The following is a 21293-nucleotide window of genomic DNA, read 5'->3' as shown; positions in this document are numbered from 1 at the left end:
GACTATCAATGCGGTTGTCTAGCTGTGAATTTTTCGTCAACACTGCAACACCCGAGAAAATGGAAAGGGCCAGGAAGAGAGGGAGCTCAGCCTACCGTCGCCAATAGTGGTAGAATCAGATATCTAACGCTGGCGTAGTTGAATACATCAGTCTCACGGGTGTCTTAAGCGTCCTGTTCAGTTTTCTTGAATTGTTTCCGGAATTTGATGTAATAATAGGAGGCGACCGCGCCCTTGAGGAGATCTCACCCCGTAATCACAGCCATCAAAGCTCGAACCATCACCATCGAAGAGTACGCGTGCTTGATGTCATCGAGCTGGACGTACCTCCAGTCTCGCAGCACCCGAGCACTTCTCATTAGTATTTGCGGCCGGGGTATCCGTACATTGTGAAACTGAAGAGCCTTGTTTTCCGTGCCCAGCGTGCTTCGGAACACCTTTAAGCCTAGCTCATAGAATTCCGCTCCTGGCTGAAGCCGATGTATGTCCAGATATCATAATTGCATCAGGGACGAATTCGTCCCATAGTCACGGCCTCGGATGATGTGCCTAGCAACCACAATGCCATGGGTGGCCCAAACCCCCGGCAGCTCCAATCCAGTATTTGGTGCTGTTCGACGTTAGCAAGTTGATGGTGAAACTTGTTGCTATCCCCGTCGAAAGAGGCCATAGCCTCGATTCCTCGTACATTCAACACGTGTCCCACTTCCGTCTGGCAATAGTAGCCCAGGATTTGGAATCTCTCAGCCCTGGGAATATAAATGCGATTCTGCTCGTCAAACTTCTGCCGCTAGAGGTTGGACATGAAGATACGGCATCGGGGTAGATTGGAATCATCCAGTCATCATGGCAATGGCGTCCATGGGCTGCGCGCTTGACCATTGGTGCTGGAATTTTAAGGCCATTAGCTCCTTAGAATGAATTGCGATCCGCATCCACACGATTTTTCTCCCCAGGGAATGGGGAATGATATCCTCTTTCGAAAATTGGGCATGTGTCGGGAGAATCCTGAGAGTGGTCTTGTTGACAGGGTTGCAAGATAGCCACTGTGGCAAACCACCTGAGACGCTAACTGTTACACCTACTATGGCGTTTACCTCAACACCGTTATTCTCACCGACCTGCGACAGCATCGCAACAGAATAGGAGATTGCAAGAATGGCCTTCAGATTACAGGCCAAAGTGTATATACACAGGCAGAGTCTCTCTGAACAGGCAGAGGGACAAGACACAATCGAGCAGATAGATCTACTCTCACTCTGTCTACAATAGGTCTGTCGTCGATGGAGCTTTTTTTCGCCGCCCCAGAGAAATAGTGCAAAATGAGTTTTTGGCGGCATGTTGAGGAATACGGAGGCGTTTAAGGCGTCCGCCTTCCTTTGTTCTAGATACGGAGTGACTGAATGAGTGAGTAGAGAGCTTAATACTATGGTTGTCTGTTTTGCTAAATGACACTAGGCTTGGGGCGATGACATGAGGAACAAGAGCAGTCTCTCTGAACGGGACAAGTCTATATTTTGCTTGCCTAGACGTTGCCAGCCAAGCGTAGTATTCCGGCCCGAAAGATCCATTGAGCAACTTAATGTTCAGTTGTTCCCGCAAGACGTGAGAATCTCATTCTCAAAAGATTTGGCCAGAGTGACGGCCAGGAAAATAACGAGTTATAGAAAGTGGCGATCTGTGGGGGATCAACTGTCGATCAAGTTTCAATGGCGTTACACTGGCGTTGTTCACCACTGGGAGCACTCTAGCTGTGCTTTACAACTGTTTCGCATTGGCCAAGAAGACTTCAACTGACAGGCCAATTATACATATAAAAGCGAATCCTCTGTCACTGACTGGAAAGAACAGAGCAGCAGATAGACCAATCGAATGCCTTGCAAGCCAAAATCGTCCTGCTCCACAGGACAACAAAAAGTCGAAGAAAGGAATAAGAGAATGGTCCACTATTACCGAATGCCAACCCTTCTACTATTTTCATGCACCATCTTCGTAGTGGCCATGACGCCATCGTCTCATTTATTTAGAAATTGCTTAACAGCATCCCCCACCGCAACCGGGTCTTCAATTACACTCCAGTGCCCGATACCCTTGATCACTTCCAGTCTTGCGTTGGGCAGCTTTTCAGAGAGGATCTGGCAGGCAGCGATAGGGCTGACCTTGTCCTCATCTCCCGTGACAATCAGCACTGGCATGGTCAGCTTCGACAAGTCAATGTCTAGATTCGACGCCCTCCCCAACGCCGTGCACGCTTTCGCGTATCCTTCAGGGTCCTGGCTCATTAGAATCGCTTTCACAGCGCTGTAAGCCGACACATTTGTAGTTTTTGTTTTCTCAGATGTTCCATTCATGGCCACGGTTTCTGCACATGCTCTCATCCCACCCGCTCGCACTGCTGCTGCTCTCTTACTCTGCCCTCCTGCCGCGGCTGCAGACACCGGGTACCGTGCTGGACCCAAGAGAATCAGTTTCTGCACCAGCTCGGGATGCTGGGCAGCGAACGACAACGCAATCAAGGATCCCATCGAATGAGCCACAAGCACTGACGGCTGATTTTTGAAGTGCTTGAATAACGCGGCCAGGTCTGCCGCATAGCTCTGGATCGATATAGTGGAGCTGGACTCCGTAGGAGACAAACCGTGACCCTCAATATCGTAGCATATGCATTTGTGAGTCTGGTCGAGATGTGCGGTCTTGCGCAAAGGTGCATAGAACTCGGTCGACCCCCCCAGTCCATGAACAAAGATTAACCTGGCGACGCCTTCGCCCGAGATCTCCACGTTCACCAGCTTCGAGTCGATCCTAGTGAGGCCCGATGCTCCAGGAGTTCGGCTGGTGTTATACGTCTGCAGCACTGAAGGTACCCTAGGGCGTGCGGAGAGAGAATGTTCCGGCTTCTGCAAAACAACTTGGTTGCGCAATGTTCCTAGCCCGGTGACCTTGACTTCGATCACATCGCCCGGTTGGAGGAAGGTGGGTGACGTTTGGCCAAATCCTACTCCTGCTGGAGTCCCCGTGGCAATGACATCGCCTGCTTGAATAGTTTCACCCAACGAAATGGTGGAGATCAACCGAGCAACCGAGAAGATCAACTCGTCCGTGGTTGCATCTTGTCTCTTCTCACCGTTGACAAAAGTCTCAACCCGCAGTTTGTCCGGGAGACTGGCAGCAGGGACTGCAATCGGGCCCATGGGGCAGTATGTGTCTCCAGATTTTCCCAGGTAGAATTGTTTGTGATCCCTTTGAACCTCGCGCGCTGTAACGTCGTTGATAATGGTGTAGCCCCAAACATAATTCATCGCATCTTTCTCGTTGATGTGTCGCCCTGGCTTGCCAACGATGACACCAATCTCACCTTCGTAATCGAGCGTAGATGTGAAATGTGGGTCGAGGACGATGTCAGCTCCCGTGGACACGATGCTTGTGCTCCTCTTGGTGAAGATGACGGGATGTGACGGTTGAGCATTCTTGTCACTCGAGTCGTAGCCACTCTTGTGGAATTCTTTGGCGTGTTCCACATAGTTTTTCCCGACGGCCAGAATGTCTCGTCCGCTGAGAGGAGGGAGCAGGGTTGTGGATTCAAGTGGGATTAGTGCTTCATCAGCCACCGGACCTTCAGCCAACTCGATCACTTCATAAAGTGTCCTCAGAGGGGCCCCAGATGGCATGCTTAGCGGGGTGATTGAATGGCCTTCTAAGTCTAGGTGGCCAATCCGTGATCTGCCGGTCGAGTCTGTATAGGCGACAAAGTTGGTCGGTTTTTCGGATGGTGTTATATGACCGTTTAGAGATGTGGTAACTCTAGCCTTTCGTTCGGCAGAAGTCATAAAGTCCTTCTGAGAAGCTTTGTGTACCCTTCCATTGATCATGATCAGATCGAGCTTGCTGTGGTCTTGCAAGATGGCGATGTTTTCGAGTGGGTCCCCGTCCACCAGGATGCAATCGGCGAAATATCCAGGCTTGATCTGGCCAAGTTCATCTCCTCTCATGAAGATGCTCGCGACACCAGCGGTAGCAGCGAGCAAAGATTCCATGGGAGTGAAACCCAGCCAGTTGACAAAGTGCTCAAGATCACGGGCATACGTGCCATGGGGCGTCCAAGCAAAGCCATAATCTCCTCCTCTAGATGCTTGGTATCAGAATACCTATAAGAACGAATGTGGGGCAAGCCTTACGGTAGCACAGTGATTCCTCGCTGATGCATCTCGCTCAGGACCTTCTTCGCGTTCTCGAACTCTCTCTCATATCCGTCTCTCTCCTCTTTCGACATCTTATAGCCATACGACTCGGATTCATACAGTGTTGCGTAAAGCCAATTGATCGCTGGCACCACCATGTGCTTGTGCTTGTTCTTTTCTAGCATGTCCATGCCGTCCTCGTCGGTCCAACTGGCATGGAAAATGATGTCAACACCGTGCTTGACGCACATCTTGACGCTATCTCGAGCTCTGCAGATGTGATCTCCGTCAGCAAATCACCCCTATTGTTTACACGTCAAAGGCGTACCGCGCATGAGCACAAAGCCGTTTCCCTCGACCGTGTGCCGCTTCCACACAAGCTGCCGTCTCCTCATCATCGTAGTAGCATTTCTCCGAAGACAACGGCTCACAGATCTCTTCCCCGGACATGGTCAGCTTAACGCTGTCGGCGCCCAGGTCGATATGTCGATTGACCACCGCCCGCATCTCCTCAGGCCCATTTGCGATGACTGAAAGTCCGTTCTGACCTACGGCCTGCTGGGGATGGGTGATTTCTTTGCAGTTGGCCAAGTATCGAGGCCCCGGCAGTTTTCCGGCATTGATGGCATCTCGGATTACCACATCCAGCCGTTCTTGAGCAGAAGCAGCCCCTAGGCACCTATTTTATTTGCTTGTCATGAGGGCCTGATATGGACGTGTGTGCAGATTGTTTTGGCATCACTTACATTGTATAACCACTATCGATGTAAGTCTGTGCCGACCTTGCCGTTAGCAATGTATGTTCTTCAACCCCTAGCCCTGCAAGGGCGGGAATGTCCCCAGAATTCCACGAGAGATGGGTGTGTGCATCACCAAGCCCGCTCATCAACGTTCTCCCACGCCCCCGGACGACTTTCACCTTGGGGTCTGCAATCAATTCATCAACTTTTGGAAAAGTGCCAACGTGGGTAATTCTATTTCCTTGAATAAGGACATTACCACTGTATGGAGGGGAACCGGTGGAGTCAAAGATGTTGACATCTAAGATCAGAAAGGTTGAATCGTCTGGCGTGCCTATATTGATTGACATGTTAGTTCCTGCTGCACCTTGCACCTAGTCCAGACCACCATTACCTTTGATCTGATAGTCTTCGGGCTTCAGCGCAGGATCGAAGCACACCTGTTCCCATGGCTTCCTAGGTGCCTCGGGGACGCTGGAAGGGGAATTCTTGATACCATCGATACCGCCGACAAGTCTTCCACTTGATGTATCTTGTTGCACTGCTGAAGACATCTTGTTGCCTAGCATGTTTTGCGCAAATATTTCGCTCTCCATTGTGTGATACAAACTGTCCCCCGGGTAATGGAAATACTTGTGTCAAACTAGAACACACCCTATTAGGGTTGGACATTGAAGCCAAGCCCAGCGAAGGATATCTAGAATCCTCGCAATCCCTAATGACACGTTTGGGATCTACCGAGTTTCATTCCACCATACTGAGCGACTGAGTAGCCGGCACTGTCCGCCATCTAGCCTCAGCCTCTCCGCTGCGTCTATGGAGGAAGTCTGCCTCCTGCCGAAGAAAGCCCCACCCTTCCCCGTTCGGCAATTTCCAGGGGTCACGCACGGGGCGCGAGGCTGTCGGCATTGTGCAAATTGGAGCATACCGAAGCGGCACCCCGGCATAAGCATTAGGCTATTATCTTTTGGGCTACATTCGCCGATCTCTAGTTGGTGGCTTAGATCTTATTGTGCGTAAAAATCTCAAAGACCTCCGTCTGGCTTGTCGGTCCATGGTTGTATCTCCGTCGGCTCTAGGACTCTTGAAGAGTCTAGACATACGAGAACATCGAACACTTTTCTTGGCTTCATAACCAGTTTGCCATCGAAATGTGGAACTAGACTTTTGCTACAGTGCTCAGTGTCTTCGTTGCCTGATAGTCTCTCTCTCATGGCACATAATCCAGCAACCAAATCCCACTCCTCGGGAAGAGTGAGTGAATTGCCCCTCAAAACAGCCAAAGAAGTGGAGCACTGCAATGGCATGGATGACCAGCGACCTTTGTGTTCGACAGTCCTGCTCCCAACTATGCCTTACAATAGGCGCTGACCAAACACAGGGATAGTTATTGACGAACTAGTCTACAACTGTTCTCAATTTATCAAAGAACATCCAGGAGGCGAGGCCGTGATTAGGAGGTATGCCGGCAAAGACTGTTCTCTGCAGTTCTGGAGATTTCATAGAGAAGATCAATTACTGGAATATGGTGCTGCGCTTCGGGTGGGAAGAGTAGTAGGAGGAGTGGAAGCAGACTCTCTTCCCGGCCCCCCTCAACGATATAGATTATATTATAACTGTACATTCGAATATGACAGCGAATGGTAGTGGAGATAGGTTGAGAAATGGCCGGAGTATACTGGGACCCGGCGTGGCGTGGCTTGCGGGAAACATTTAAAACTGACAGGGCAGACCATCTAGCGCCTTCGGAGGTTTGCCAGATATTAACTCAAGATCATCCAACTTGTCATCGAATACTCGGGTTGAATTCAAACTTGAAGCATCGTCACAGCAATACCAGACCGAGCGAGCTTAGTGCCCCGACATGGTGGTCTGAATGACAATATCCTCCCCAATGACCCTCAATTTTTTCGGCCTTTAACTACCGCGCGGCAAAAAAAGCAGTCAGATCACTGATTCGGGACTTGAGCGCAGGAATTGACGCTACCGCCCATACTCGTCTCAATGATGTTCGGAACCTGAGGCGAGTGACTGTGAAATCCCTATCAACGAAGACAATTCAAAAGCTGCACCGCGGCAAAAATGTCTTTATCAGTCTCTCAGCTGATGGACTGAGAAGGGTCTTGTCTAGATTGAATCTATTGATTGATTCATTGCAAGAAGGAAAAGATCTATCTAGTCTATCTAAGACCATTTTGACGGAAGTCCGCAGTGCCAAGAGTTTGCTTGACAAACAGCCAGTGGAGGGATTGAGTTCGCTGTACCCAGTAGAGATTCTAGCAATTCTTGCCTTAAGAAACCTGTGAATCTCTCCTGAGCATAGCGATACCAGCTGGCGAACTGGCCTGCTTTATCGAGAAGACCAATTCTGTGATGACCCTGGCTTCGGCAAAGGAGCTGGCCGCGGAAAAGTACCTCCATAACCGCCTCTAGGATAAGGAGAATAACTTCGTCATGATCCCTATCAGCTCTATCGGCACGAGTAACTGTGCTAATATGTACAAGAGTGAATCTCTAATTTTTCCCCTTCCTCAAAGCGAGCGTTTGCATCGAGTTCAAGCAGAGCGGGTTCAATTCACAGTGGACATGGGATCGATGGCGGCGAGGAGACTTGCCATTTCAAGGGAACTCCCACCATCTCCATGCGCCTGATGCGCCCTTGGGAGAAGAACATTAGAAATCTACCACCGAATGAGCAGTGAGACTATCGCAACGGAGCGGCTCATATCAAGATCATGTTTTGCGGGACGTCCCCATTAAGGACATTCCTGTTTTAAGCAAACTAGAAAACGAAACGAGATATTTCGTGCCTCGGAATTTGGCATTAACCCGGCAAATTTTTCGGGACAGCTCTCCAGAGCACTGCAGAAAGTCATGCGAGAAGAGTTTGCAATGGCTCGGCGTCGAAACCATTAAAATCTGTAAGTCCCTCACCTCAAACCCCACCTCTGGAGCTGACCTCCAAACAGGTTACGCCCATCGTGTCAGCCCCTACGCCCTTGTTGACGTAACTGTGCGCGAGATGGCGGCTCTTCAGGCGTGAGCACATTGCAGGCTTTGATGAATGCATCCCAACAGTTGTCGGGGAGGAAAAATCAATATCTCGGACTGTCGGAAGTGAGTTCGGGTACCCTTCGACGCGCATACAAGATTGTTCACATTGCTGTTGCTAAGCCGAGTATTCTGTTTGCGCGAGATGTGGAGGGATCGTCTGGCACGGAACTCCTGAATGCTTGTATAATAGGGCCCTTGGAGTAGAGCGATTGATGAAGGAATGATAAATGTAATAGCTTTGTCAACTATAGGTAGTTCATACACAGACTCAAGGCCCTTGAGGAAGGTCGGTTGAATCTGTGCGGCAAGTACGTTTTAGGTACTTGCGTGCCAAGTCCCGGCCGTTCTATCCGCTGGCTTCTGCCGATCTCGGTATTCGCCTTATGCCTGTTTGGTATGTAGGCGTAATAACTGACCCTTCCCCCCGTTTTCAAACGGATCCATCGTCTAAAGTTGACGAAAGTTTGGTGTTGTGAGTGAAACGGAAGAACGAAGGCCAAAGGTTCAGACAGACTCCGGGAGCGCTCAGGAAGAAGCGGTGAGCCGAGGGATGAGCAAGGAGGCGAGCGGCCTGTCCAAGGGGAAGATGGAGGGCAGATTTTTCGCTCGAATCTACATCTTTAGTATAAGTCTAATGCTAATACCAAAGTCATCTTGCTTTTGACGATCTCGCAGACGGATGCACCACATGGGTGATGGGGCGGGGCTGAATTCGATTCCTTCCACTAGCCGGGACCCTAAATTATGTGGATATAGAGGTAAGGCATGTTGCACTTCGAACATAATACTCAATTCGGACGACACCTGCGAGATTGGCTGCACTAAGGTGCCCACAATAAATCTCAGTGTCTAACTGAGAGACGACGCCGAAATGTCTCGTATCTATCAACGCCAGAGCAGGCGTCCACCGTGAATTGCACCTTTAAAGCATTTGTAGGGCTCTAAAACCTCTTTCACAGATCTTGAGCACTATATCCTTTCTTATACCTCCTGAAAACACGTCAAGATGGCTGGAATAACTTCAGCTCTGTTGCTCTTTGCCTTTACCACCACTGTCTGGCAACAGACCGTTATGGGTGGTTGTGTGCCCGAATATGCCTTCTATCCACCATCCTATTCCAACGATGCGCTTCGTGATATTTTCCTCGACATCCAACAGTCTCTGAATGCGTTGATTGAGCAACAAGAAGCATTCAATGACACCTCATTCGCCCTAGAAATCTCCTCCTCGAAAGAAACCCATTTCAAGTTTTATCACACAATGCTTCGGGCAACCAAAGACAGCCCAACAAATACTATAAACGGCTCGACCATGTTTCGTATCGAAAGCAATACAAAACTTTTCACTGCGCTGGCTGTATTGAAGCAAGAGGCATTGGGGCATCTAGATCTGGGTGATTCCATATTACGCTATGTGCACGATCTCAAGGCCGACAAAACCTCCTTCGATTGGGAGAGAATTACAATCAGATCTCTGCTCGCACATATAACCGGCCTCCCAGACACCTGTAAGCTCTCCAGAAGATTTGACCACAGGAACACCCACTGGATAATATGCGCTAGTTGCGGATGATGATTTGCTCTTATTGCTTGCGAATCCCACTGGGTACGGGCTACCTCCTGTGTCGGATAAAACAATGAGCACTCTGCCACCATGTGGAGTCTTCCGCAACTACGCAGAACCTTGTACTGAGAAAGGTCAGGATTGAACGCCCTGGCCCTCGCGTAAGATACTGACGGAACATCAAAGATCTTCTGCAGTCCTTGCCACAATATGGGTCTGTCCTTCCGCCGCATGTGGAGACATCATACAGCAACATCGGTTATGATCTCCTTGGTTTGGTGACTTCCAATGTTTCAGGAATGAACTACGGGGACTATATATCGTCGTCAATTTTGCAACATCTCGGCCTGAACAATACTTCTTTCACGCCGCCGGCGCAAAGTGCCGCGAAACTTCCCTATCCAAGTGCCTGGGGCCAGGCAACAGGTGTTGACGCAGCGTGAGTGTCTAGGCCAGACTATATACTCTTTCCTTTATGCTAACATTTGTCAATCACTAAGGCTGCGGGTCTGTACAGTTCCTCTTCGGACATGATTCTGTTCGTGCGCCACTGCCTTCTGAACCACGACAACATCACGCCTTCTCTTGACTGGTTCTCACCCACAGCATACTCGGCCGGCGAACACTCCTTCCTTGGCTACGCGTGGGAGATCTTCCGCACCTCAAGTATCCTGCCCGACAGCGAGCGCGTGGTAACTTTCGTAACCAAGGGCGGAGGCGGCACGGAATACTATAGCTACAGCATCATTCTGCCGACCTACGACCTTGTCGTGTTTATGGCCGCAGCCGGAGAACTACCCGCGTTGGACAATGTATTTGCTGCCGTCCGTGACAAACTCGTCCTCGGCGCCAAGCGAGTTGCACAGCAAGATGTCAAAACGACCTGCGCGGGAACATACTCGGCATCAGCGTGCATGAGTTCTAGATCCTTGTGCAGCCAGAATTCAGCCGGTCTCAACTCCTCAATCACCATCGCGCAATCCTTGTCTCTATCCCTATCCATCGCGGCGTGGATCTCAAACTCCGCAGACGCGCTACACGCCCTCCTCTCCGTCTCCGGCGCCAAAAGCGGCCAAACCGGCAACGTGTATTTCCAATTCACGCCCATGTTCCGAGCCATCCCGGGTCCTTCTTCGGGCGGTAGTAATCGTACAGGCGAGGTATGGCGCTTTATTAACGTGATTGATGATACTGAGGTGCCTACGAACGCCACTAGCATCTGGGACGATTACTGTGTCTCGAACTTGGATCCGTTGAGGTACGGCGGTGTGAGTGTAAATGAGGTCGTGTTTTGGAGGGACGCCCAGACGGGGCTAATTGAGGAGATTCAAATTCCGGCGTTGCAGGTCGCGATGGGGAGATAAAAGGCTTGGAAATGCGGCCCTTGTGTTGACTTGAGGTAGAGGCGAGAACAAAGGGTTCTTGTGATTTTCCTAGCCTGTATGGCCTGTGCATTGATTTGTGCTTTACAAAATTTAGACTCGCTACACGTTCTTTCTGATCTATAAATCTGACTCTCTTTCCGAATGCCTACGAATACCATCAAAGAGCATAGTATCTGATATGTACACCATACATCACCGGACGAACAGCTGGCATCTCGAGCGAAACAGAAACAACCAAATCCCAGACGACGGCGTTGAGAAACGGAGATATTCTTCAAAAGTAAGTATCTTTCCTGTCGATCTTGATTTCTGAGCCGCCAAATCTCAGCCCACTGGGCGAACCCTAAACAGATCACACAGCTGTCAACACTAGCATCCATGTCGAACCGATATCAACGGCTATGCTCTATCTGCGCCAATTTCACACCTTGGGACCACGGTCCGCATTGCTATATATCATGTGTATCAGGGACCTACGCAACGCAGTAGGTACAAAGGAATTGGAGTAGCTGAATGCCTTGTTCTATTCACGTAGCCCTATTAACAACGACTCAACGCTTGAGAAAAAGGAAGAGTTCTCTCTCAGCCGATTCAGGTGAGAGGAGACTCTTATAGCTTCCCCTCTTTCTGTCACGTGAAAAGGGTAAGGCAGCGTTAACCGATAGCCTTGTACCTCAACCGTCCTTTGCCTTATCCTTTTCTTTTCTTTCTATACCGTCCACCCGATTCGGGTGGAGGGCGTAGAGTACTTAGGGACAACGGTAGGTTCGTGACAGTTGCTTCCCCTTCAAAAAGCGGCTCGCCCTCGAGTCGCTACGAGTATAAAGATAGCCTTAATTCATCGTATGAATAGGCCGTCTTAATTATTAATGACGAAGACAATAATATAGTAGTTAAATAGTCATTCACTAATAATAGTAAGTAATTAAATTTCCACCCGATTTAGGTGAGACAGCCGTTTTATATTGTTGTAGCAATGCGGATGAGATTCAATTCACTTTAGTCTTTGCTTTAGTTCTTAAGCCCTTTGCTATGGCCTTCTTCGTCTCTTTCTTCCTCGTTTAGATTAACCATAAGATGTATAAGTATTACTCACCTCACTCGGGTGAGAGACGCTACTAATATATATATAGTCTCTTACGTACGAGGAAGTCCGGCTAGATACTTAGTTCTAGTTAGACTATGGTGCCAGCCTTATTAGTAAGAATTATAAGTTCTATAATATTAGAATAATGATAGCGTACTAACGAAAGAAGCGCTTTCCGCGATTTTACGGATTCTCCGTCTACTCCTAGCTCGGAGCTAGTTTTTTCTGCCTTGCTCTACGACTAAACTTAATCTAAGTCGTATAAGTTTTACTCTCGTTCTCGGCCTAGCGCTGACTACGTTACCGTAAGTGAGAATTTAGTTAAGGTTAATAGTATACTAAATAGATTAGGTCCCCGTTAATCTATAGGTAGATTATCGTATCCTTTAAGCTCTCATCGAGAGAGTAATTTCCGTTACTAGTAGTGATTCGGCTATTCTAGCCGATTAGATGTAGATGTTTCTCACTCGATTCGGGTAATAAATTACTAATATCTATTTTAGAAAATGACTTAAGTCCTAAGTATAGAGACTTAAGTCTATATTTCGAAAAGCTAACCGTACTTATAAGGTTAGCGGCGATGTCGATCTCTCCGATCTTAGAGAGATTTAATATTTACTAAACGTCTTAATAAACGTTTTCATCTTTTATTAGTGATATTAAGAGGTGAAGGAATAATACTAATTAGAATAGTGGCTCCCTCTCTCCCGACCTCTTCTATCTTCGTCAATGACGATGAGGAGAATTTTAGCTCGGGTTTCGATATACTTATTCTTCCTATTCGATTTAAGTGAGAAATCACTAATAGTGAAATAAACTAGAGTACTAGTTATTCTAGTGACTCCTTCTCTTCTCTCTTCTTTTCTCCGACTTCGCCGATCTTAAAGAAGACTATTATCTCTTTCTTCTCTTCCGCTATCGTCGTCCGCGCTCGCTAGAGAGTACCGAACGTATGGTTAGTTACTCTTCGCGGCCCTAAAATGTAGGTCGAATATATAAATTAAGAACGTCTCTAAGTCTATAGTCGCTGAAATAACGATGTCTCTAGACGACGTCGTTCTTCTCGTTTATGGTACTAACATTAGGGCCATATAGAATATAAGTAGATAGTAGGGTAACATTATTCTTAGGAGGTAGGTCGGGACCTCCCTAAAATATAGAATATATATGAATAGTAAAGTAATACTTATTCTTAGGGGTAGGTCGGGACCCTCAAAACGACCTATAAGGATATCGCCTTTACGTAGCGTAGGTTATAAGTAGCTCTTTATAATGAAACTAAGTATATCTTTACTTAATTTAGGTGAGAGATATTTCTTATTAAGTACGTACGCCGTGCTTTTCGTCGAACTCTCTAATTATTTTTCGTATAAGGGCATCGGTGAAGTGTTTTCTAGGTTCCTATATATTATGTTTATAGCCCTACCCTAGCCATTTAACTAACTAACGTCGTCTTACTTTCTTTTCTTAAGCGTCTAGAATCTATTCTATATTGAACTCTTTCTCTTTATCTATATTAATAGGTGGAGAAGGAAGAGTTCCTTAGCGTTAATGATAAGTCTAAAGAAGTAAAATATAAAATATTAAATAAATTTATTTATAACGCTTAGATAGAGTAAGTTAATAGATATTTTTATCTATTCGTTATTTAACGTAGAAAGGCTCTATATACTTATTAGAGAGTTTCTTACTAGCTTTACGTAACTTAATGTTTTTCGTTAAGAGTATAACTAGATCGCTCGCTATAAATTCTATATTCTTACGGTGCTAATTATAGTAGCTCTTAATCTTTTCTTACGTTCTTTACTAGGATTCTCGTAAGTGAGCTCGTATAGCTAAAATCTTCTTAGTATTTTATCTTACTCTCTTATAAATTAAGAGCGGTTCCTTTTCACCTAATTTAGGTGAATAAGGATCTTTAAGATTTCTTTTTATACTGGGTTTATAGTTATATATTACCTAGAACGATATAATATTAATCGTACTATTCCGGCTATTATTAATAGCCCATTCTATACTGCTAAGTAGTTTAGCCTAGTTACTTTATTCGTTATTTAGATAGTATCTTAAGTAGTATTTAAGTACTTAATTTAGCCGCTCTATTTATCCGTCTATCTATGGATAAAAAGCGGTTAATAGCTTTCTCTTAACCGTGAGATAATAGTACATCGTCTCCTAATACTTCGACGTAAATAGGGAGTCTCTATCACTTATAATTATTTTAGATATTCTATATCTCGAGAAGACTTCATTAATTAAGATCGTCCCTAATTTCTAGGCCGTTATATCTTACTTATATAGAATGAGACGCACCATTTTTAAGTGTCTATCTACTACTACTAGTACCGCGTCGTAGACGCTATTCCGATGCTTAGACGGTGGTAGCTCTACGATGAAGTCTATGGTAATACCTTACTAGGGCTTCATCGGCGAAGCTAGAGAGATTAGCTCTCTATAAGGCTTATGTCTTAGAATCTTCATTCTTTAGTATATATTATAAGTATCTATATACTCGTAAACGTCTCTCTTTACCCTGGGCCACTAGTAATAACGCTAAATAACTTCGAGCGTTCTAGCTCGCCCAAAGTAATCCCCGTCCTAAGGATCATTATGATTAACCCTTAGGATCTTAGCCTTAATCGTTAGATCATTAGAAATATAAATAAGTCCATTTCGTCGAACTATTCCCGCTTAATCTAGTGTTTAATGCCCTCTATCTACGGAGATTGTTCACATTCGTGCGTTCACGAACTAATTAAGACTCTACGCCTCCCGAATCTAAGCTTCTAGATTTACTCTCCCACCTAATTCGGGTGAGAAAGTCGGCGCTCTTTCTCTTTTAGGGGTCGCCTAGCTTACATTTACTAGGCGACCGTTCTCGATGAGTTTATTTAACTTATCGCTCTTCTACTCTAGCTCTACTTCGTTAGTAGAAAATATTAGGCTAAAAATAGTGTTCCATTCACTGTCCCTTAAATGCGATTTTCGTAACGACTACGCTCTCGTTAATATCGTAATTCGAATAGCGCTAATCGATATCGGTACTTTACCGTCTCCATCTAATTTAGGTGGAGGCTCTAAGCGTAGAGCTATAAGTTTATACAGTATATTGCCCTATTTATCAGCACTTAAAATTGCTCGCTTATAATTAGGCCTTCTAGATAAGCCATTAGTGAGGTTTTTCTTACCTACCCTCCATTCAATACGAAAATTAAATACTACTAGATCTTCTACCCAGCGTATTTATCTCTTTCGAGCTAACACCTTTATATTCATAAAGTGAGTTAGCGCTTTATAGTTAGTAACTATAGTCACTATCTTAGAGGGAGCTTCTAGATAATGTCTCCATTCCTTAAATGCGTATATAATCGCTAGTATTTCCTAGTCACCCGTAGAGTACCGAATTTTCTTAGGTTTATATTTACGGGAGTAGAAGGCTATAGATTTCTAAACGAATAAAGATTTCTTATCCGTTTTAGATGAGAGAATAGTGATCTTCTAGAATAATATATCTTTTAGTTTACTACTAGAGATATCGATCTTTACTCTTACCTCTAGGTCTAGATCGTAATGATGAAGTAGAGAGGCTCTTTTAAAGCGCTTCTTAAGCTCTTAAAAAGCCTCATCTACTTTTAGAGTTTATTCTAGAGGGCCCTTCTTCACGCTATACTTTATTTTCTTTAGTAGATCTATAATTAGCGCCACCACTCTTAAGAAATTACGAATAAAGCCCCTATAGAAATTAGTAAACTCTAGAAATATCTAGATATCCCTAAATATCTAGGGGATAGGCTATTCTCGGATAACTACTACTCTCTAAGAATCTATTGAAACTTCTTCTTTATTAACGATGAAGTCTAGGAATATTACTTCTCTTATATGAAACTCGCATTTACTGAGTTTAATGAAAAGCCGTAATTTCCGGAGTCTTTCGAGCACTTATTTAACATGATTCTCGTGTTCCTTCTCTATTCTGCTAAAGATTAGGATATCGTCTATGTATATAATGTAGAAAACGTCTAGTAAGCCCTTTAGGGACTCGTCCACGTATACCTAGAAGGTAGCTAGGGTATTCGTCAGCTTAAAAGGCATTACTAAGTACTCGAACTATTTATATCTAGTGCGGAATGCTGTTTTCCACTGATTCTCTACCTTAATGAGGATCCTATGGTAAGTATCTCGTAGATCTAGCTTTATAAAGAGTTTTGCTTCTACTAGGCGATTAAGAATCTCAGATATTAAGAGTAATAAATAACGATTCTTAATCGTAATCTTATTTAGCCCTCTATAATCCATATAGAGGCGAAGTCCTCCGTCTTTCTTTAGAATAAATAGAATGAGAGCCTCAGTAGATGAGATACTTCATCGAATCTACTCTTTTATTAATATATTATCGAGATATTCTCTTAGAGCCTCGAGTTCTCTACCACTTAAAGGGTAGATAGGCTCATAGAGTACTATTGTACCTAGCGTAAGATTAATTACATACTCTACCTTCGACACTAGTGAAATTTAAGCCTCGCCCGAATCTAATACTACGTCGCTATAGTTAGTATAAAGAGAAGATATACCTCCGTCTTTACTTAATATAAGAGTTCGGAGGCGGGTGAAACACTACCTCACTCGATTTAGGTAAGAAACCCTTTAAGATTTCTCTAAAGATTAATACTATATAATGTAGATTTTATTCTTCTCTTAAATAAGCTCTTACGCTATGATTATACTAATTCGGGTTTAGCGGTCTAGATCTCTTACTACCTAGATACCATCTCTAAAATTAATATCGGGATTAATTACTTCGAGCTAGTGTATACCGAGTATTATATCGAATCTCTTAATATTCGTAGATAATAAATTAAGTCTAGCCTTAGTAGTCCTCCCCCGGTTATTAATGGCCTAAATCTCGAGGCTATAACGGCCGTAAATAGTGATCTACCGACTATTCATAGTCTTCCTAAATATATCTGATAGAACGCCTTTTAAACTAAGCCTAATAATAGTTATCTATGAGATAAAGTCGTCCTATACCCTATAGTTCATAAGGGCCCGTAATCGATGCTTCTCGCCCTTTACTCAGACTATTACTTAAATGCTTACACAGCGTTGCTCCAATACGCCGTGTCTCGTAGACTAAATGTACCCTAATACGGTAGCTACGTTTACCACATTAGTATCTATTTTTTTATACCCTTTTTAGAGCAATTCCGTACTAGATGCCCTTCCTTATGATAATTATAGTACTTAGGAATAAACGAGGACGTTGATTTTTTTCTCTACTTAGCTTTAGGCTTAGCTAATACGTTTAGCGAACTAGATATATTTTTTTTCTCCCGATTCGGGTGGGAAGTTCTATTCTTACTTTCTATTATAGCCATCGATATCTTTTACTTTAAGAGCTCATTTCTTTTCTCTAAAGTATCCTTCTCCTTAGTCTTACTCTTTTACTCATTCGCGAAACGTATCTTATGACGATAGGCGGTCGTAAGAATAGTATCTCTATTAAGACGTATCTTCTATAGCTCTACTATAACTACGTTACGAATATTAAGCTATAGATCGTGAAGAAAACGTTATATCTTTTACTTGACTTCCGTAAGCCTTAATGTCTCTACCTCGGCCTCTACTTACTCTAGTTTATATAAGTACTAACGAATACTCTATTCTTTTTATTACTTTCTAAACTAAGCAGTATAAGTAGCCTTAAAAGTACGAGTTTAAAGATCTTTAATGGTGTCTCGAAGAAACGTAAGGAATTCCTCCTAACTAGCGGGTACGTTGCGTTATCTATAATATACCTAACGAGGCTCTTTATCTAGCTAGGTTACCGCCGTTTAAATAGTTCGCTTAGCCACCTTAGAGTCTATTAGGTCCTAGTAGTAGGACTCGAAATACATCTCGATGCCCATAATAAACTCGGTTAAGGCTTAGTAACTACCTTTATTAAAATACTTCGGAGGATCCGTCTTAAAGATTTTCGCGTAGCTAGCTAAATTATCTATGGCTAGTCGCTTATTATTCCTACCTAATTTAGGTAGGAGACTTTGAGAATATACTGTAGTCTCTTATATTAATCTCTATTCTATACTAAGAGTATCCCCTCTCCGTAGGTAATGGATTCGGTCTATTTATTCTCGCCGTGTTCTTTCTCTTTTAAGCCTAGATAGTTCGGTCTATAATTATTTATCATTTATTTCTTCGAGGTCACTTACGTCCGTAGGCGTGAAAATGGGGTATCGCGGGTCTATAGGGCCCGCAGTGATCGCAGGGTCTTCATCGACAGTCCCCGACGAGACCTCGGGCGCCCTATTATCTCGGGGCGATGGAGGGTTCATTCTCACCTAATTTAGGTGGGAACTTACCCTAGTAAGGATGGTTTTTAGGGGTCTCCCTAGAATCGTATGTAGCTACTACTAGCTCGATAGTATCACTACGTGATAGGTAAGCGTTAAGAATTATTAGGGACCTACGTAACGCAGTAGATATAAAGGAATTAGAGTAGCTAAATGCCTTATTCTATTCACGTAGCCCTATTAACAACGACTCAACGCTTAAGAAAAAGGAAGAGTTCTCTCTCAGCCGATTTAGGTGAGAGGAGACTCTTATAGCTTCCTCTCTTTCTGTCACGTGAAAAGGGTAAGGCAGCGTTAACCGATAGCCTTGTGTCTTAACCGTCCTTTGCCTTATCCTTTCCTTTTCTTTCTATACCGTCCACCCGATTCGGGTGGAGGGCGTAGAGTACTTGGGGACAACGGTGGGTTCGTGACAATGTGCTTTGAGTGCCGTTGTTGACAATTTTCGACCCCATCTATCTCATCTTCACTGTCGAATCTTTTTCGTGGTCTGATAGTAGCTGAGGGTATTGCTCTTCCAGGAGAAAGAGCAGAACTCCGAGTCAGACAAATAACACAATCGGTGGACACCCGATCAGGTTAGGAAACTCACCGCCAGCGATATCTGGAGCATTGCTACAGCAGCAGCAGCAGCAGGAGGAGGAGGAGGAGGAGGAGGAGGGGTATTTTTCTTCAGCAAAGCACCACCAGTACTACTTCCAACTGAGTCTGCAGCTGGACGACGGCGGGCGTACGCTGGCTGGATAAGCTCGGTAAAGTTTAGACACAAGCTCAGCAAGAGCATATTGAACAAGAGTCTCCTTGCAAGATGAGGCGTGAGTAGGTGTTGAATGTGATGGCGAGAGAGAGAGTTCTTCCCCGACGAGATATATATATTCCGTGATGGAACAGCGTAGGCTTGCCTGCAATGCTGGTATTGCCATGTAGGGCCACCAATGAGTAGTACAGCGTATCCCATTTGGGTAATATGCTCGAAATATTGTAGCGTCATTTGGGGGCTTAGAAGAGGGCCCCTTCTCGCTGGTCCTGATCTGGTACAGCGCGTTTGTCGCATGAGATGACTCTCACATGGCGGAAAGAGCACGGCTTGGCATGACCTATGTTCTTAGTTCTCTTCCTCTCTTCTTCCTTCATCTTTCCGACTTACTCCTGCAGAGACAGCCCATTAGATAGACACAACACCTTGAGCTATTACAGCCATTCCTCGCCATTGAAGCGATCCACTCCTATTCCCGTACCACATTCCCGAGATACGACAGCGTTCCAGGGTCACTTTAACAATTTTTCCGCCCAGCTAGCAGAGATACAGCGCGTGAAATCTGCGGGAGCGTCAGTCTAGGCGGAGTCGAGCCCTAAGGTCGGGAGCAATACATACTGAACTAGCGTGAACCTGCCCTGCGCTTGCTGAAGGATCGCCCTGGAGAGCTGATGATTATTGCAGATCTCTGCGAAGTGCTCTAGTTGGCGGCGAATCCGATCCCTCAATTCCACTGACAGAGTATCCGACAACGCGGCTACTTTCGAAAGAGGCCAGAGAAAGCTGCATATCCACATGTCACTATTTGTTCTTGGATTCGCGACGGTCCGGCGATATTGACCCCTTTTCAGGAAAGGTGGTATGCTCTCGTATAGTTCTTCGACGACTTCCCGGATCAACACAGTAGCACGATTTGCCTGCATTTCCAACCATTCTTGATCTGAGGTACTGTGACAGTCATGAATCAACGTCATACACCGCTTTGCGTGACTCAAGAGAAGCTCGTTCAAATCAACCCGAATCATGCGCATTGTGTTGCATGCCTGCGTTCGACGGTGACTCTGATAGTCACATGAGATGCAGATGCCTCCTTCCGAATGGGCTATGATGTCGTGAGTCAATGCCAATTCTCCATACAAGGCCTGTGCTTGCCCGTCCAGAACGAGCGCTTGTTTGATCACATCAAGATGGTGAATCCGGTTTTCGGCAGTGGCCAGCCTCAAGTTTATCAACGCATCGATCAGGTCCCAAAAGCGAAGTTGAAAGTCGTCGGTGGAGAGCAGAGACTGGTGGCGGAGAAGAGTTAGAAGACGTGGTAAGGCTTTGCCTTGTGCGTAACAGTCGAGGTGGATCGAACCGATAACATGGCTCAGCAGATTTTGGACAACGGGTCCGTCGGGTCCTTGAGGTGACCTCAAGACCATCAAATTCATCGCCGCATTGACATGTTTTGACCAGATGCGCGAAGCTTCGGCTGTATCCTCGCATGACAAGGCGGTGAAGAGAGCTAGAAGCATGACTGAGGCAACGGTGTCATCCTGGGCAGCCGTTGCCGGTGTAGATACGGCATTGGTGGTCTTCCGCAACGCCACCGAGTACCTCTCCATTGTTTTTCGCCTCAGGTCGGTGGTGCGCTGGTGAGAACCAAGGTAGGACATGGCCACTGCTTCAAAGCTTGCATTGAGCATTGGTGACCAGTTAGTGGTCCCGTACAACTTAAGCAGATAATCAAGGTATACTCCTTGGTCGAAGTTGGCAACGAAAAAGGGGATGGCCACCTCGCTGTTCGACTGAGCCAAGGGTGGAGTGATGCGGCCAACCTGCCATTCAAGTTTCTTTCCATGATTGATGTCCAGTCTGTCGATGGAAGAAACCAAGGTCTCGGTGCGATCGGAACTCGACTGATCGGATTGAGGTGAAAGAGAATAGGAGGAAATCCGTCCGCGATGAGTCGTATCCCGCTTCGACGCGGCATGATATTTTTGCTCAAGTTTGTCATTCTCATGCCGCATAACCAGATCCATCTTATCCCGGTAGCCTGAGCAGGCCCTCAAGCTCCTGAGGCATTGCGAACACTCTGGTCGACGTCGGTCACACTAGTCCATTGGTCCGTCTTCAATCTGTAAAAACGGGAATTCATTTATTTACCTTTGCTCTCCGCTTGCGGCAGGGCTCACA

General features: G+C 45.6%; 3 protein-coding genes across 3 annotated transcripts; 1 reads left to right on the top strand and 2 right to left on the bottom strand.

The window, feature by feature from the left end:
• Window positions 1-2015: 2015 nt before the first annotated feature.
• Z519_12210 (uncharacterized protein) lies at window positions 2016-5514 on the bottom strand (the record flags this gene model as incomplete). Its single annotated transcript, XM_016769916.1, has 5 exons — window positions 2016-4122; window positions 4176-4448; window positions 4507-4857; window positions 4925-5252; window positions 5313-5514. The coding sequence occupies 5 exons, from the start codon at window positions 5512-5514 to the stop codon at window positions 2016-2018; spliced, it is 3261 nt and encodes a 1086-aa protein (XP_016613768.1).
• Window positions 5515-8978: 3464 nt separating this feature from the next.
• Window positions 8979-10900, top strand: Z519_12209 (uncharacterized protein; the record flags this gene model as incomplete). The annotated part of the gene is made up of 4 exons (XM_016769915.1): window positions 8979-9480; window positions 9536-9670; window positions 9723-9975; window positions 10054-10900. 4 exons carry the CDS (start codon window positions 8979-8981, stop codon window positions 10898-10900), a joined length of 1737 nt encoding a protein of 578 aa, XP_016613767.1.
• Window positions 10901-19693: 8793 nt separating this feature from the next.
• Window positions 19694-21139, bottom strand: Z519_12208 (uncharacterized protein; the record flags this gene model as incomplete). The annotated part of the gene is made up of 1 exon (XM_016769914.1): window positions 19694-21139. One exon carries the CDS (start codon window positions 21137-21139, stop codon window positions 19694-19696), a length of 1446 nt encoding a protein of 481 aa, XP_016613766.1.
• Window positions 21140-21293: the final 154 nt, after the last annotated feature.

The sequence above is a fragment of the Cladophialophora bantiana genome, assembly GCF_000835475.1.
Source record: "Cladophialophora bantiana CBS 173.52 unplaced genomic scaffold supercont1.27, whole genome shotgun sequence".
Taxonomy (NCBI): domain Eukaryota; kingdom Fungi; phylum Ascomycota; class Eurotiomycetes; order Chaetothyriales; family Herpotrichiellaceae; genus Cladophialophora; species Cladophialophora bantiana.
Note: the sequence above shows the minus strand (reverse complement) of the source record. Positions and strands in the feature narration are given on the sequence as shown.